This window comes from Serinus canaria, chromosome 15 (genome assembly GCF_022539315.1).
Source record: "Serinus canaria isolate serCan28SL12 chromosome 15, serCan2020, whole genome shotgun sequence".
Taxonomy (NCBI): Eukaryota; Metazoa; Chordata; class Aves; order Passeriformes; family Fringillidae; genus Serinus; species Serinus canaria.
The window spans coordinates 1973378-1988159 of record NC_066329.1 but is presented as its reverse complement, the minus strand read 5'-3'; the positions used below and the strand labels follow the sequence as shown (position 1 = coordinate 1988159).

At 61.1% G+C, this 14782-nt stretch overlaps 1 protein-coding gene across 1 annotated transcript in view; it reads right to left on the bottom strand.

Annotated features, from left to right (window-relative positions):
* The window catches only part of NOS1 (nitric oxide synthase 1), an 83945-nt gene that overhangs the window by 52635 nt on the left and 16528 nt on the right, over positions 1-14782 (bottom strand). The window contains exon 2 of the mRNA XM_050980664.1: positions 949-2051. Coding sequence (XP_050836621.1) covers positions 949-1661 — 713 coding nt within the window. The 5' untranslated portion in view covers positions 1662-2051. The remainder of the gene's footprint in view (positions 1-948; positions 2052-14782) is intronic.

The following is a 14782-nucleotide window of genomic DNA, read 5'->3' as shown; positions in this document are numbered from 1 at the left end:
AACGTGTTTGGGGACTTGGGGAAAACCAACGGGAAAAGGCAACCTAACAGTGTTAATGAACGGGCAGGAGGAGAGGGAGTTGGGACTGGAAAAACGCAGCTACCAACAACAGCTCTGGAAAGCAGGAAGGGGCCCGGGGAGCTGCTCCGGCTCCGGAGCGGGGCTCAGGGAAACGCTGAGGGAAACCGGGAGCTGTGCCACTCCCCCCTCCTCAACGGGACCTGGGACAAGCGTTGTTCATGTCCCCACCCATGCACACAAGTCCTGAAATCGTGATCTGGCTCTAGGAGGAGCAGGGGCAGATCCACCCTGGCATTTCCATAAGGATTGGCCATCGCCAGTTCTCAATAGGGAACATCTCCCCCCTTCCCACCAGGCTGATCCCACTGCCCTCGCCCTGTCTTGGCTTCAGATGGAGCTGGGCTGGGGCTCTCCTCCCCTCTCCCAAAAGGTTTGGAATCTCCTTTCTCCTGGGAAGCGCCGTGCCCTGCCGGTCCGACCTTCCTCTCCCATTAAAGTTAGAGCAGATTTCAACTGGAGAGCCCTAAAGCAGGACCACAAGGACAGGAATACCCTGGACCTTATTTGGCAGGTGGGGAAACCGAGGCACAGGATTTTGCTTCAACTTAAAACAAATGAAATTGAGAACACGGAGCAGAGATTTAACCCAGCCCAGCCCGTGATCCACCACACCACGCAGCTCAGCTTTCCATGAGACATCACTCCCGATCTCCCCAATTTCCCCTGCTCAGATCTTCCTTCCACAATCTTCTCCCAATTTTTCACCTTCCCCTCCCTGACCACTTCCTCCTTTTCCCCATCCCTTCCCCTCCCTCTCCACCCTGCCGTGCCAGGCAGCAGCCGGCTGTGGAGAGGCGCTCACCGACACCTCGGGGAGCCAAAACCAGCACGTTCCACCAAAGGTAAAAAATGTATTTAGGGACCTACCAGTCCACCTGGACTTCTATATCCCGTGTCTCTACCTTGGAGGGCGCATCTCCACCGCTGTCCTTACTGCTGCTCTTCAGCAGGTCCAGGACAGGCTCGATCTCTTTGAGCAGCTCGTTGTCCTCCACGCCGCCGTTGAGGCAGGAGTGAGCGCAAGCCCCGTCCTTGCCCCTGCCACCGTCCGGCCCTTTGCTGCCGGGGACGAGGCCGTTAACGTGGACCACGGGCTCCGGCTCCTTGCCCGTCTCCCTGCTCCACAGCGATCCCATGGCTGCTGGCTGCTCTTTGCTGGGAGCGCTTGGGTTGGACAAGTCAACCACCCTGGGAGCCGGGCACAGGGGTCTGGTGACACGGACGGTTTTGGGCGTCCCGTCACCCGCGAAGGTGGTCTCCAGGTGGGTGGTGAAGCCCTCGGGGCCGCGCAGGATGAGGACCACGTAGGTCTCGGAGGCGATGCTTCTCAGGATCTCCAGTGCCGTCTCATAGCTCATGTCCACCAGGGGCCTGCCATTGACGGCTAAAATGATGTCCCCAGCCTGGATGAGGCCACTCTGCTCGGCAGCCCCGCCCCGGATCAGGTCCGAGATGATGACGGGCGGTTTGCTGACGCGCTCCTTCACCAGGAAGCCGAGGCCGCCCACCTTGCGCTTGAAGAGCCTCACCGAGATGACGTTGGGCTGGATCTGCTGCACGCTGAACACATTCTCTTCCATGGCAGCCCCCTCCTCCGGCCCGCTCTCCAGGACCTCAACACCCGCTGGCCGCAGGGCAATTCGCTGTCCGAGGCGGTTCCCAACGCCGGGGTGGGAAGAAGCAACTCTGGCTCCAGTGAGGAGCTGGACTCACTGGAAAGCTCCCCTGGGCTTGGGCTGCCGAGGGGCTTCCTGCGGCATGCTCGGTGGCACTGCTCTCCGAACGGCAGAAAAGCGGGAATGTCACCCCTGGGAAGGCGGGCTAGGAGCTGGGCGGGCAGGGCTGGGCATCGCCTGGAGTGGGAAACATTCCAGCTTCCAGTCAGCCGCTGGTGCCGCGCCGGGCAGAGAGGGGGAGGCAGCCCGCTGGCTTCACCGGCATCCCCGCCGACGGTGCGCGGGCTTCTTTATCTGGAAAGGAGGGAAAAAACCAACAAAGGCGGGAGATAAGCGAGGCAGGGCAGCCGCAAGTGCCTGCTGAGCGCGGGGCTGGGCGCGCCACAGGCACCCCGTCCCCACAGATGTCACCCCCCCCGGGCTGCGTTTGGGAGCCAGGCTGCAGCCTCGCAGCGCTCCGGGCTTTGTTTCCTCCACCTCCCCCTGCGAAAATCGGCACCATCTGTTCGGCGGGGGCGCGGGGGGAGCGGGCAGCCCCGGCAGGGGCCGCTGGGCAGGGCAGTGCCAGGCAGCCGGGCTCGGGCGCTGCCCGCTCTGCCCACCCTGCCAGGCTGACACACCGAGGGGGCTCGGCCGTGGCTCCTGCCGGCTCGGGATCCCCTCTCCCGGTGTTCTCCAGAGCGTCCCACAACCTGCTGGGTGAGAACCACGCCGGGGACGGGCAGCCCTGCCCGGGAGGAAATCTGTTCCGGAGGCGCTGTCACTCCGAGGTGGCTCCGGGAGCAGCAGCCAGGGAACAGAAGAGGCCGCTCCGCTCCCCTTCCCCCGAGTTAGGAAAACACTTCCAAAGGCAACTGCTCTTCAGGCTGGCTGCAGGGATCAGCGCTCAGCTCCTCCTCTCCCCATATTTCCAGCCTGGCACGGGGAGAAGGAGGCGACGCTCGCCCTCCCCCGAGCCCAGCGCCGCTCCCGCACCTCCCGCTCCGGCGGAGGGGAAGCATCGCCGGGAGAGCAGCGCGGGGCTCGTCCCGCCCTCGGGGGAGCCTGGTGCAGCTGGGCACGGCTGGAACAGCCCTCGCAGGGCTCGGGGAGCCACAGCCCATTGGCTCCTGATGGGACCCTTGTTCTTGCAAGGCACGCTTGGCTTCTGTCACTTCTGCTCCCGAAGCCTCCCCGCACTCCCCTCGCGTTTCTCAGATGCTCTGGAGAAGGTTTCTCTCCAGGACTGTGCCCTGGCACTTCGCATCGAGCCAGCACCCTCTTTTCCTTTTTTAAAATCGGAGTTTCAGGCAGAGAACAGAGGGCACATGTTCTGCTGGAGGCACTGCCGTGGCAAGGAGAGCAATCTTCTCTCTCCCCGTGCTCAGGGCAGCATTGGCACCTCCAGCCCCGCTCTGCCGGGAGCTCCCTCCAGCCCCAGATGGGACAAACAGGGATCGGAGGGGCAGGGCAGGGACACCAGCGCCACATGGCACGTCAGTCCTCAGGTGAGGAACGTTGCTGACCCCAGGCTGGGTCTTTTAGCAGCGAATTAGGGATGAAACAACTCGAGACCCATAACCCCAACCCATGGGTTTAACCCCTGTGGCCCTTTCCCTGCTGAGACTCGGCCCTGCAGAGCAGCAGCAGCAGCTTGCAAAGGGTTAAATACCACTGGGTCATATCCCCAAGGGCTAATTAAAGCCCTGATTACAAATGACACTGGATCAGGACCCCGGGATGGGCTGTGCCGCCTCAGGGGACTCGGGCAGCAGAGCAGGACAGGGAAGGTTCCAGTTCCGGGGAGGACGGAGGGAAGCAGGAATTCCCTTCTACCCCACAGGTCCTGCCCCTTTCCTCAGTCCCTTCCCCATCCCGACCCCGCTTCCCCAGCCGAGTTTTCCCCTCTTGCCCAGGATCTTTGGGATTCTCTAGAGCCGCTCCCTTCTCCCTGCCGGGCTCTGATTTCCCGACCCCTCTCCCCCACACGGTGACAGTCACCGTCCCGGCAGGGCTGAGTCACACCAAACTCATCCCGAGGAGCCGCCTGGGGACACAGGTGGCTTCGGAAGCAGCCGCAGCGCCCCGGGAGCGCGGAGCAGCAGCTTCGTGCATGGGGCCAGCCCTGCCGTGCCCTCGGGGCTCCTCACCCCGGGCCAGCTCTGTGCGCGCATCTCGGCGGGCACAGCCACCGTGGGCACCGCCTGGCACGGGTCCCTGCCACTGCCAGGGCTGCCAGCCGCTCACACGGGCAGATGTTGCACAGCTGGAGGGGACAGTGGATGTCCTTCAGCCCCGCTCGACCTCACAGCAAGGTTGCTGAGCTGGCTGGAACGAGCTGAGGAGCCCCGGTGTTTAATCCCCCTCTCTTCTCCCAGCAGGATAATTTCCAGCTATTTCCATGGAAAAGGTTGTCATTTCTGGTGTGTGCTCAGCCCCAGCCTGCAATCCCACGGAACGCTGGCATTTCCAGGTGCTCATTGCTGCCTGCCCTCAAACCCACTGACACCTCAGCATTCCTTACAAAGGGGAGGAGAAGAAAAAAGGGGATTTTAAGTGGTACCTCAACACCCATCCAGAGATTTGTCCTTTTGTTTTTTGCGGCTCCTCAGAGTCAGGAAGGTCAGAAAAGAGCCTGAAAGGAGAGGAACAGGCAAGGAGAGGGAGGGCAGACAGGCCCTAAGCCCCTCAGCCTCCTGCTCCTTTAGGGAATAGCTGGATAAGGATTTTCACAAAATCATTTACGTTGGAAAATAATCTTTAAGATCATCAAGCCCGATTATTTTCCAGCTGGAAAACCTTGCACAAACTCAGAGTGCAGAGAGGAGGGAGAGGTTCAGGGAGGCAGGAGACACCAGGAGGGCTTGGAAACTCCCCCAGGAGGGTCAGGGCTCTCCTATCCCACTCCAGGGTGTCCCAGGTGTGATTCCAGAGGGGACACGCTTTGGATGGACCCGCCCTGTGGGTGGCAGAGCTGTGAGCTCACAGACTCCCAGCTCTCCCTCCCAGCACCAGGAGGACTCTGATTTATGGACCCCAGAGCCAGGTCAGACATTTAGAAGCTACTGGAGGTGTCAGGTCTGACTCCTTAAAACAGTGAGAGTAGGACGGGGCTTCACCAGGGTAGGAACCCCAAAAAACAGCCAGGAGATGAAAAATCCACCAGCAAAGCCAGGCCTGGGTCCCTGTCAGGAATAAACCCTGGAGAAGGGAGAGAATGGATGGTGCCACTCCACTCCTGCCTCGGTTTCCCTACCATTCCCAAAGCATAAACCCAACTCAAACTGCAGCAGAGCACCAAGCCCTGCAGAGGGGCAGCACCCCAGGCAGGCCTTATCCCGATCCCAACACCAATCCCTGGGAACAGCCCTCCTCTGGAGGCTTCCAGGGAAGAAGAGCAGCAGAGCCTGCTCCTCTCCAGCAGCAAAGGCTCAGCCAAGCCCACGGGAAGCTCCTCGAGCTGCCAGCCAACATTCCAAGGACAAAGCCCGGCACAAACCTCAAGGGGATGCTGTAAGAGTTTGTGCCTGGAGACCACCACACTGACCCTTGGGGGGAGCAGAAAGGGCGAGGCCACGTCGTGGTGGTAGGATAGGAATGATGTGAACAGGCCAAACAACTAAACAACTGTTTCGTGCAACACAACAGGATGATTTGATTTCCAAGGCAAAGCGGAGGAGAGATCAATCTCGGGAGCTTTAACACAATCTCCCGGCTGTGCCAGGCAGAGCCGCGGGCTGTGCCGGGCTGGGCCGTGCTCACCGCCAGCCCTGGGCCTCACAAATCCATTTGGAGCCCTGTTCTCCGGGTGATAATGGCTCCTGCATGCCTGTGCCAGCTTTAAATGGGCACCATTGTCCTCTCTAATTAGCTTTCGTGGGATTTACAGCGCTCGAGGAAGAGCCCTGGCGCTGATGGATTGCTGCCCGTTTCATTTTTACGACCCACGGAGCATCGGTGGATGGGATGAGGAGCGCTGGGATGCAGCATATGCGCAGTTCCTGTAAACCTGCGTGGCTCTGCCTCTGAAACGGGAATGTTCAAGCGATTCCCTGGCAGGCAGCTCGCTGGTGCCAGCAGTTCCACGCTCCATCCCTGCCCAGGGTGTCCTTGGCCACAGCCTTTTAATCCTCAGACAATGTTCCTCTGATGCCTTAAGTTTCAGCTGTTACTCATTTCAGATCCTGCACTGCATTAGTGCAGAACTCTGAACTGATACACAGTGTGAGTTTGCTCTCCTCCCATTTTGGGCAGACAGAACAATCCTTCCAGGCCTGAGAGCCAAGGTCACCAACACAGCCTCAGGCCCAAAAAGTATCAACAAAAGGGAATGGGGCAGAGGAACCCGAGGGAGTGTGACTTCATTGCCTGAACCTGTCGTTGGACTATTAACCTCTGATATGCAGTTAGACCAAACTTAAATCTTTCTGAGAAACTTGTGACCATTGTCCACCTTGGCTGTAGCCTCTGTGAGACTTTTGCACTGCCCAAGGTGTATCCTTTGAAGGCCTTTAAGAAATACCAGCTTCATTCTTTTAGCTCTGTCTAGCCTCTGCTCCAGGCATCACCTCCAGCTGGAGCCACCCACCTCCCCTCAGCCTTCCCAAAATCCACCCAGGGAGGGCAGGACCTTTTCCCTCCAAACCCAAAGGACGGCTCCGCTTCTCCCTTCCCATTCCCAGCTCAATTCCCAACCATTCTTGGGTTGGGAATCCTTGTTCCATCTGGGCTGGGACCTCACCTTTGCCCCCAACAAACCTGATTTCCACCAGGAGTGACGGGAACGAGGCGCTTTGCCATCTGTACAGTGCCCTGGTGCCACTCGGTGCCCGCTGACCTGAGCTGGCACCAGCAAAGGGATGGAATTGCACCACTGCCAAAAGGATGGAATGCCATCCTGGAGACCCCCTCACCTCCCCATGGCTCTCTGCACCCAAAACATTCCTGTTCCTGCAGGAAGGGCAGGGATCAGATAAATCCTTGCTTCCGATAGAAATAAACCCACGGCCAGACCCCAGGAGGGTTCATCCTCCTCTAACCAGGGGTTGTTTCCTGGAAAACAAACCACAACTCTTTGCTCGTGTTGGGAGAAATCTGCCCCAGAGCCCCAGGACCTGCACATTTATCCAGCTCCTGGCACATGGTTTGGTGTCCATCCCCTCTCAGGGAACGGAGCAGCCAAGGAAAGCCAGGTCCTGCTGGCACAGCAGCCACGGGAATGTCTGGGCAGTTAAAATGATCATTGCACAAATATTCCATTTCTCTCATCTGCTCCTATCCCCTCCCACTCACACCAGGGTCCTGCACACTCCTGATCATGGGACAGCAGTGCTGGAGGAGGCAGAGCCACCCCAAAACTTTCCTGCAATTTATTGGAGCCTCCCACCCCCCTTCCCGTTCACCCTACCCGGCACAGCCCGAGCAGAACGCACAGAACGCATTTTAATGTTGCCAAGACAACTGTGTTGACAAAATCCCCCTTTTTCTGTGGCTGCCAGAACCAGGGCTTTGTTGTAATTTGGAGTTCAGGACTGAGCAGATTTCTGCACCACGCCTGCCTTTCCCCTTTTGCTGTTTCCTACAATATTTCCCCGGCGCCTGCCGTGTGTGGCTCCGACAGAATTTAGATAAAAGCGTCAATCCTGCCGCTCGCCCCATCTCAAACTGATGTTCTTATTAGGGCTTGGCCCATCTGTAAAACCTCAATTCCGCCACCATCAATTTTCTGAGAGGCTTGGAATTACACCAGTGACTCCAGCGTGACAAATTGGAGCGGTGTTAACACACCGCCACTTTGTCCTGGAAGACAAAATAGGTAGGGAGGAAATAAATGAGAAAATGCCACTTGATGGATGGTCTGGAGGTCCAATCGCAGCAGGAGAGGGGAACCGGGGCTCCATTTAGGGAAAAAAACAAAAGAAAAGGAAAATTTCAAAATCACAGCAGGTTGGCTGGAGCTGTAATAGCTCGGGAGCTGCCAGCCAGCATCAATAAAGTCAGGGATGGAGCTCCCAGCTCCGAGTCCACCCAGGAATAAACTCCTGGTCCTGTTCAGTCCCCTCCCTTGCTGCTGACCCCCCAAAATCCTTCTTGGCTGGCATTAAATTTCCCAGTAAATCCTGTTGGCTCTGGTTTCCTCAGGAGTGACTCGTGTCCCTGTTTAAAACCCTCGGGAGGACATCGGGCTCCCCGTGGCACGAGCCCCCAGCCCCCAGGCAGACCTCAGGAATTCTGTCCCTGAGACAGCTCTGGGAGCTCCTGAGCACTGTCTCCACCCCTCTCCTACACGGCAAGGGGCAAGATTGGGATTCCTCCCTTCCCCAGGGATGAATCCAACGCATGGAGCCAAGGCACAGCTCCTGCCCTGTTCGCCCTGGCATCCTCAGGGACGTGCCAGGGGAAAATTGAGGATAATTTGTTCCCCCGAGTTTCTGTCCATGCTTGGCATTAGCACTTGTTGCCATAGTACCAACAACAGCAGCAAAGTTCTCCGGGGGCCTCCCGGGACCTGCTCCTTGTCCTACAAGGGCTCTGACTCTAATTCCAGCAGGACTCTGGCAGGGGATGACGTGGAGTTTTCTGCCTCCTGGATTTGCTGAAGGTGCTGCCTGTGGGAGAGAGGCTGCTCCCTGGAAGCAGCACCAGCCTCATCTTCCTCTCCCCTCCAGCATCCCTGAACGTGGATGTGGCAAAAAACCCAGGAGTGTGTGTGGGAGAGGGATGGAAGTGGACCCCATTGATCCCAGGGAATTTCCCCTCCCTATGGAAGCTGAAGCAGCCCCAGCCCCCATCCTAAAGCAGCTTTTCCCCATGCCACAGGAGAGGATTCTGGCTCCCCAAGCCCCTGCTCCTCACTGCTGGCATTTGGGGCAGGCTGTGAGCCCAGGGCCAGCTCGGAGCCCTGGTCCCAGGTGTGGCAGGGATGCTCCACTTTGCTGCCTGCTGGGGATGAGGGATAATCCCTGCTCGGAGGGCACCGAGCTCCCCAGCCTCTGAAAGAGAGGCAGAACCTCACGTTCCAGCACGTCTGGAAACGCGAGCCTGAAACTCTGGAAAATGGGATTAAGGCAAGCTGCCCTAGAAGGGCGTTGCTGGATCTTGTTAAATGTTTGGGGATTGTCACGGAGAGGAGAAGCCGTGGAAAGCGTTTCCTTGGCACCATTGCCCCCGTTTTTGTAGGGACACACGCTCAGAACCTCCAGGTTTCCACGCTCCACATGCAGAGCCACCACCCTGGTGACATCTGGGCTTCCCACGGCACTGACGGTGACAGCCCAGGGTCCCTTATCGCACACAGCCCATCAGGGCTCATTTGGAGCAGCTTGATTTATCCAGCCTCAGCCAGACAGCGGCTCCCAGGCCTCCTCGGGACACAATGCATTTATTTTTGGAGGGATCAGATTGCATCTATAGATTCGATTTAACGCACAGATAGGACGGGAGCAGTGGGAGTAGAACAAAGGCATCAGAGCTCGGCTCGGAGCCGCCTCTCCAACCCGGCCCCTCGTTAGCGGGTTGGGTTTCTTTAGGGGAAAATTGATGGTATCAACAAGTATCAAACAATATCCCCGTTCCTCGGGAAAGGTAAATGCTAATCTATGCGAGCCGAGCTCATGTGACTTATCAGTTACTAAAAATAGTTGTTTTCAGGCACCGATTTAGGGAATCTGGCAGATTTCCTGAGCCTTTGTACAGACACACCACTGAAATGGAAAAGACAAAATACACAAGCAGAGCAGGGAGGGGGAAAAAAAATCTGACAGGGCCAAAACGGCCCCTGAGGGCGAGGGAGGACCCAGCCCTCCCCGTGAGCAGCCACAGAACGTTAATTCCAAGCGAGGATTCCAGGGAGGATTCAGCCCAAACTCCTCTGCCTAAGATGGCCTCTCGCTCACAGTTGTGGCGCTGGCAGGGGGAGTACACAGAATCCAAAGGGCACGAGGGATTGTCCCTTTCCCGGGCTCCAGAGGGGGTGTGATGGCTCTCCCAGAGCGGGTACCTGAGCAGGGAAACACCCCCTCCCACCCCACGGCTGCGGGGGAAGAGACTCCGCACCCAGAGTTTGTTTGCAAACATTTGAAACTGCAGAGTCTGTGCCTGAGTTTGTGGCGTCTTTAAGGAAATATTCTGGGAAATACAAGCTGGGAGAAAAGAGAGGGAGGAGGAAATTGCTGATGCAAACCTAAATTCTTTAAATAAGGCTTCCCCGCTGAGACCTTGAACAGAAAATGATAACCAGCAAATGGTTCAGGTAGAAATTCCTGGGAGAGTGATTCCCCCCCCTGCTCCCAAAGCCTCCCCGCAGCTTCTGTGTGATCATCCCTGTAGATCCCCGCCTGCCAGAGCCGCTGGCACTTGGGAATGTGGGTGAGGAAGAGGAGCTGGTGTTTGAAGCAGCCAAGCCCCATACTGCTGCAGCTGCCCCTGCGATCTCCCCTGTGCCCCGTGCCAGACAGCCCCTGCTCAACTCCTCCGGGCAGGGAGGGAGGGAGGGAGGAAGGAAGGAAGGAGACGCTTCCCCTCCATCTCAGCGAGAGGCGGATCCGCTCCTCGGGGACTCGGCAGAGCATTGTCAAGTCGCCTGCCAGAATTCCCTCCCGACAGCGACAACTTGGAAGCGTCGGGAGAAAATGTCCGCGCCCGGGCCGTGGGGCTCAGCCAGCGGGGCAGGGACCGCGGCTGGACGGGGCAGCGCACACCCACCCCGGCACCAGATGTTCCAGATGTGCGCGCTCAAAGAGCTCTTTTCCCCTCTGCTTTGCCAGTCAGAACCAAAAGCTTTCGGCTGCGAGCCCAGCCGGGGCAGCAGCAGGGAAAGCAGGGTTCGTCCCTCCGATCCCTGCGGCAATAGCTCCCGCTGCATTCCCGGCTCATCCAAGAGACCTGCGAGGTCCTTGGTGGGCAGAGGGACCGGGAACGATCCGAGCTGAACCCCCGTTCTCCCTAAAGGACAGGAGCCAGCCCCCAGCGGGACATCCCGAGGGCTGGAGCCGCACTGGGGGGTCTCCTCCCTACCCCGGGCTGGACGGGGGTCTCGCTTCCACCGCAGTGCCCCGGGGACAGTGAGGACACCCTGGGCACAGCTGGGACATCCCAGGGACACGGCAAACAGCGAGGGCAGGACCTGGCGAGGGCCACTCCCCACCCCAGCGCGGGGCTCGGTGGCATCTCCCGCAGTCCCAAACCCGCCCCGTCGGGGAGCGGAGGCTCGGGAGCCCCGGAGCTCCCGGAGTTCAGCACCCGGGACAGCTCTGGCGGGGCGGGCGGATCGGCTCATCCACCCGGGACAAAGCCGCCGGCCTCCCGAAACTGCCTTCTCCCGGGAAACGGCATCCCCAGGGAAAACTGCCCTCCCCGGCAGGCTGACTGCCCCCCTGCCCTCCCCGAAAACGCCCCCGCTAACCCCGCTTGTGTGACCGGCCACTCCCTGCCCTCTCGGCACCGATCGCCTCCGGGCAGAGTGCCGCCTGTCCCGGGCTCGCTGCCCGCCTGCCACCCCCGCACTCCGCCACCTGCCCCGCCTGCTCTCCCGGCCGGGCACACCGAGTGCCCTCCCCGCTGCCCCATCCCATCGCTGCTCCGGGCTGCGGGGGAGGCACACCCCGCTCCCCCCGCGGGGCCCCGGGGCCAGCCGGGCTCGGGGGCGCTGGAGGAACTTTGCGGGGTGCGGAGGGACGGGGGGGAGACACCCGCAGCGTGTCATGGCCCTGGGGGGCGAGTGGGAGCCGCGTCTCGGCGGGGCCACCCGGAGCAGCAGAGCGGGTTCCTCCGGGCACGTCCCACGCGTGTCCCCGCTCGGCAGAGCCCGGCTGCCCGCGCTGCCGGGGCCGGGGTCCCGCCGCCGCCTCCCCTTCCCCGGCCACGGGCACGGCGCGGTCCCGGTGCCCGGAGGTGGCGGCGCTTCCGACGGGACGCACCGTCCCGCAGCCCTTGCAAAGTTTCCCGGAGAAGCGGAGCCCGGTGCGGGGCCGGGGGCACCTACCGTGCGGCGGAGAGGAGCCGTGCCCGGCCCCGGCCCCGCGGCCGGCCCCGCATCCCTCCCGGCGGCTCGGCAGGGACGGAGCCCGGCGCGGCGCTGGGCTCGGCTGGGCTGGCAGGGGGGAGCCAGTCCTCGCTGCGCCCCTTTATCCCAGCATCACCGAAACGAATCCGCTTTGACGTCCAACCAGGGTTTTTATGGGTGTGGAGCGAGCCGGTGCAGCCCTCATTAGGAGACACTCCGCTCTCCAAATCATACATCTTTTATATAACCTCATTTCCAGCGTGGCTTTTCTCCCCCCTCCCTCCCTCCCCTTGCCCGGGAGCATCGCCCACCCCCCCAACTCCCCCACCAATTAAAGAGCTCAGAGACACCCCCCGGCCCCCACTTGTTGCTGCGAGCTCCGCTTCACCCCCCGCGGGCCTGACTCAGCCTGCCCCGGGCGAGTGGGGAGCTCTGCCTGCCCCGGGGGGCATCGGAGGGGCTGAGCGGTCCCCAAGTCCCTGCCCAGCCCTGCTGCAGCCCCCACATTCCTGTTCCCGGGTTGGCCGTGCTGCAGAAAATCCCGCTCTTCTCCCGTCAGCCCGTGCCTGCTCGGTGCCCAGGGCAGACACCTCGGTTCCTTCGGGAGCTCCCGGCGCTCCCGGCCCGGCTCCAGGCGGGGCTGGGACATCCCCGAGCCTCAGCTGCCGGAGCTGCCCCTGGGCTGCGCACGGAGCAGGGAACAAAGGCTCTCCTCACCCCATTTCCCCTCCTGACTCTTCATTTGCCCCCAACGCGGCCCAGAGCAGACCCAGGCTTGACATCAGTCTCCAGCCTTTCTTTGCGATCGCGCTCATTCCCATGGCAACAACAAACACACAATTATAGATATATAATATTATATAAACCCAGCGGGCTCTCGGGCAGGGCTGTGAGGTTCACCTGCTCCCGGCCCGCTCCAAGCCCAGCAGGCAGCTCCCACCGGAGCAGACAGAGGTGTCCTGAGCCTGGGAAAGGCGCCCAGCCCGTGGGTACCCGGCAGCTCCGGTGCCACCCAGCCCGGGCGGCCCCCGGTGCCTCAGCAGAGGCAAACAACACGCGGCCCAGCGGGCGGCTCAATTACAGAACTTCCCACGGCGAAGGGGAGCGGAGCGGCCCCGCTCCTGCCCGGCACACCGCGAGCTGTGCAGAGGTGGGGAGGCGGAGAGGACGGGCAAATGCAGCAGCAGAATCGGGGCTGCCTCCCCCGTTCCGCCCCTCCTCACCGAGATCAGGCTGTAACACTGTCTGGGGCTGAGGAAAACGTGATCCTGCCTCCTTAGAGCCAGGGGGACTCATCTGAGAGCGAGCTACCCAAGGACATCTGCTCTGATCCACCGGCCACGGAGCAGTGGGCACACACTGGTGACAAAGGACTTCGTGACCCTGGCACGGGCTGGCGATGGGCAGCTCAGCCCGGGCTGGGAAAGTCCAAACCCTTCTCCTTGCAGGGCTCACAGCTCGGAGCCCTAGAGCTGCAATGCTCTGTGGGCTGGAGCAGTTTTCCTCGGATAGGGGTGCAGGCAGACGCAGGGCTGGTGGCTGCGATGTCACCTGTTTGAGGGGACTCTGCACTGCCAAAGCCAGCCCAGCACAAGGCCACCAGCACCTCCTGCTCCTCCTGCCAGCCAGGCAGATCCATCCGAGGAGCACAGCCCTGATCCAGGGGAGCAGAACTCCCTGCGCCACTCTGGGACACTCCGGGCTTTGGAAGTCCAGCCCTCCCACCCTCCACCCGCGGCGGGATCCCAGCCCAGGATCACAGGAACAGAGCTCTGCTCATCCCTGGGCCACATCCTCCCGGGGCACGGCAGCACTTCCTTCCCCGCGGGAATCTGAGCGGGACCAGGCTCGTTTCGGGATCACCGGGAGCTCTGCTGCTGCCCGGAAACCCGCGGGAGCCAGGAGCCAAGTGTCCCTGCGGGAAGGGAGCCGGGCCGGGGCCTGCGCGGGTCCCGCGCTCCCCCTGCGCCAGGGAGGAGCCCCAGGTAGCCTTTCCCTCCCGCTGGAAGCCGTGAGTCAGCCGGGAAGGGAAGGCTTGGAGGCTCATAAACAACTGAGGAGGCAGAGGGTGGCCTGTGAATGGAGAAGGTGGAGCGAGACCCTCCCCAGCACAGCCGCGCCACGGAGCCCCTTCCCCACACAGCCAAGGCTGCGCCTTCCTCCCTCCAGCAAAAAGCGTCTGGGGACGGCATTTCTCCGCAAGGAACGCGTCCCTGTCATCCTGCCTCACCCTCCCTGGGCAGCCCAGAGAGCAGCCCCCAGCTCTGGAGGAACCCCCCCATTCCCAGCCCTGCCCAGCCAGCCTCGTCCATGGAAGTTGCTTTCCCCTTTCCCACAGCCGGGAGCCAATTCAGGCGGTGCTGCCTAGGAAGTTATCCCCCAAAACTGCTCCGGAGAGGCAAGAGCCGCCTCCCCGCCCCTCGCAGCGCTGCTGCCCCGTTCCCCCTCTCCTCTGGAAGCAGCTCAGCGCCGCTCGCTCCCGGCCATATGCTGCCAGAGGTTAGGGATAGAAACCAGATATAAACCCACCGCTTAATGCCCAAATTTCCTTCCCAGCCCGGCGCTCCCGCCGCTTCCCCTCTGCTGCTGCCCTTGTCCCTCACCCACCTCTCTCGGGGAGCGTGCCGAGGGGCTGGAGCCGGATCCCTCAGCCGGAGCTCCCAGCTGGGGGACCCGCCGGGAATGTGCGGCTCAGGATGCTCGGCTCTGCCTGAGATCCTCAGGAACGCGTGGCCTCGGCACGGATCACACACACACAATCTCCGCGGCTCGGGACTTACGGGGCTGCTCTTTCCCCGCGGCTGGAAATGCCTGCGGAAGGGGATTAAAGCCCGCGGGGTGGAGGAAGGGCTGAACACATTTCTACGGAAGCTTTGGGAGCTGCGGAGCGCGCACACCCCTCACACACACGCGCGCAGCAGCCGAGAGCGGGGTCTGGCACTGCCACTGCGGCGATTTGGGACAAATCCCAGGATTGTCTCTGCCCGTGCTCCAGTTTAGAGCGAGCGCCGATGCTGGGCTTTGCCTAGAGGTGGCAGTGAGC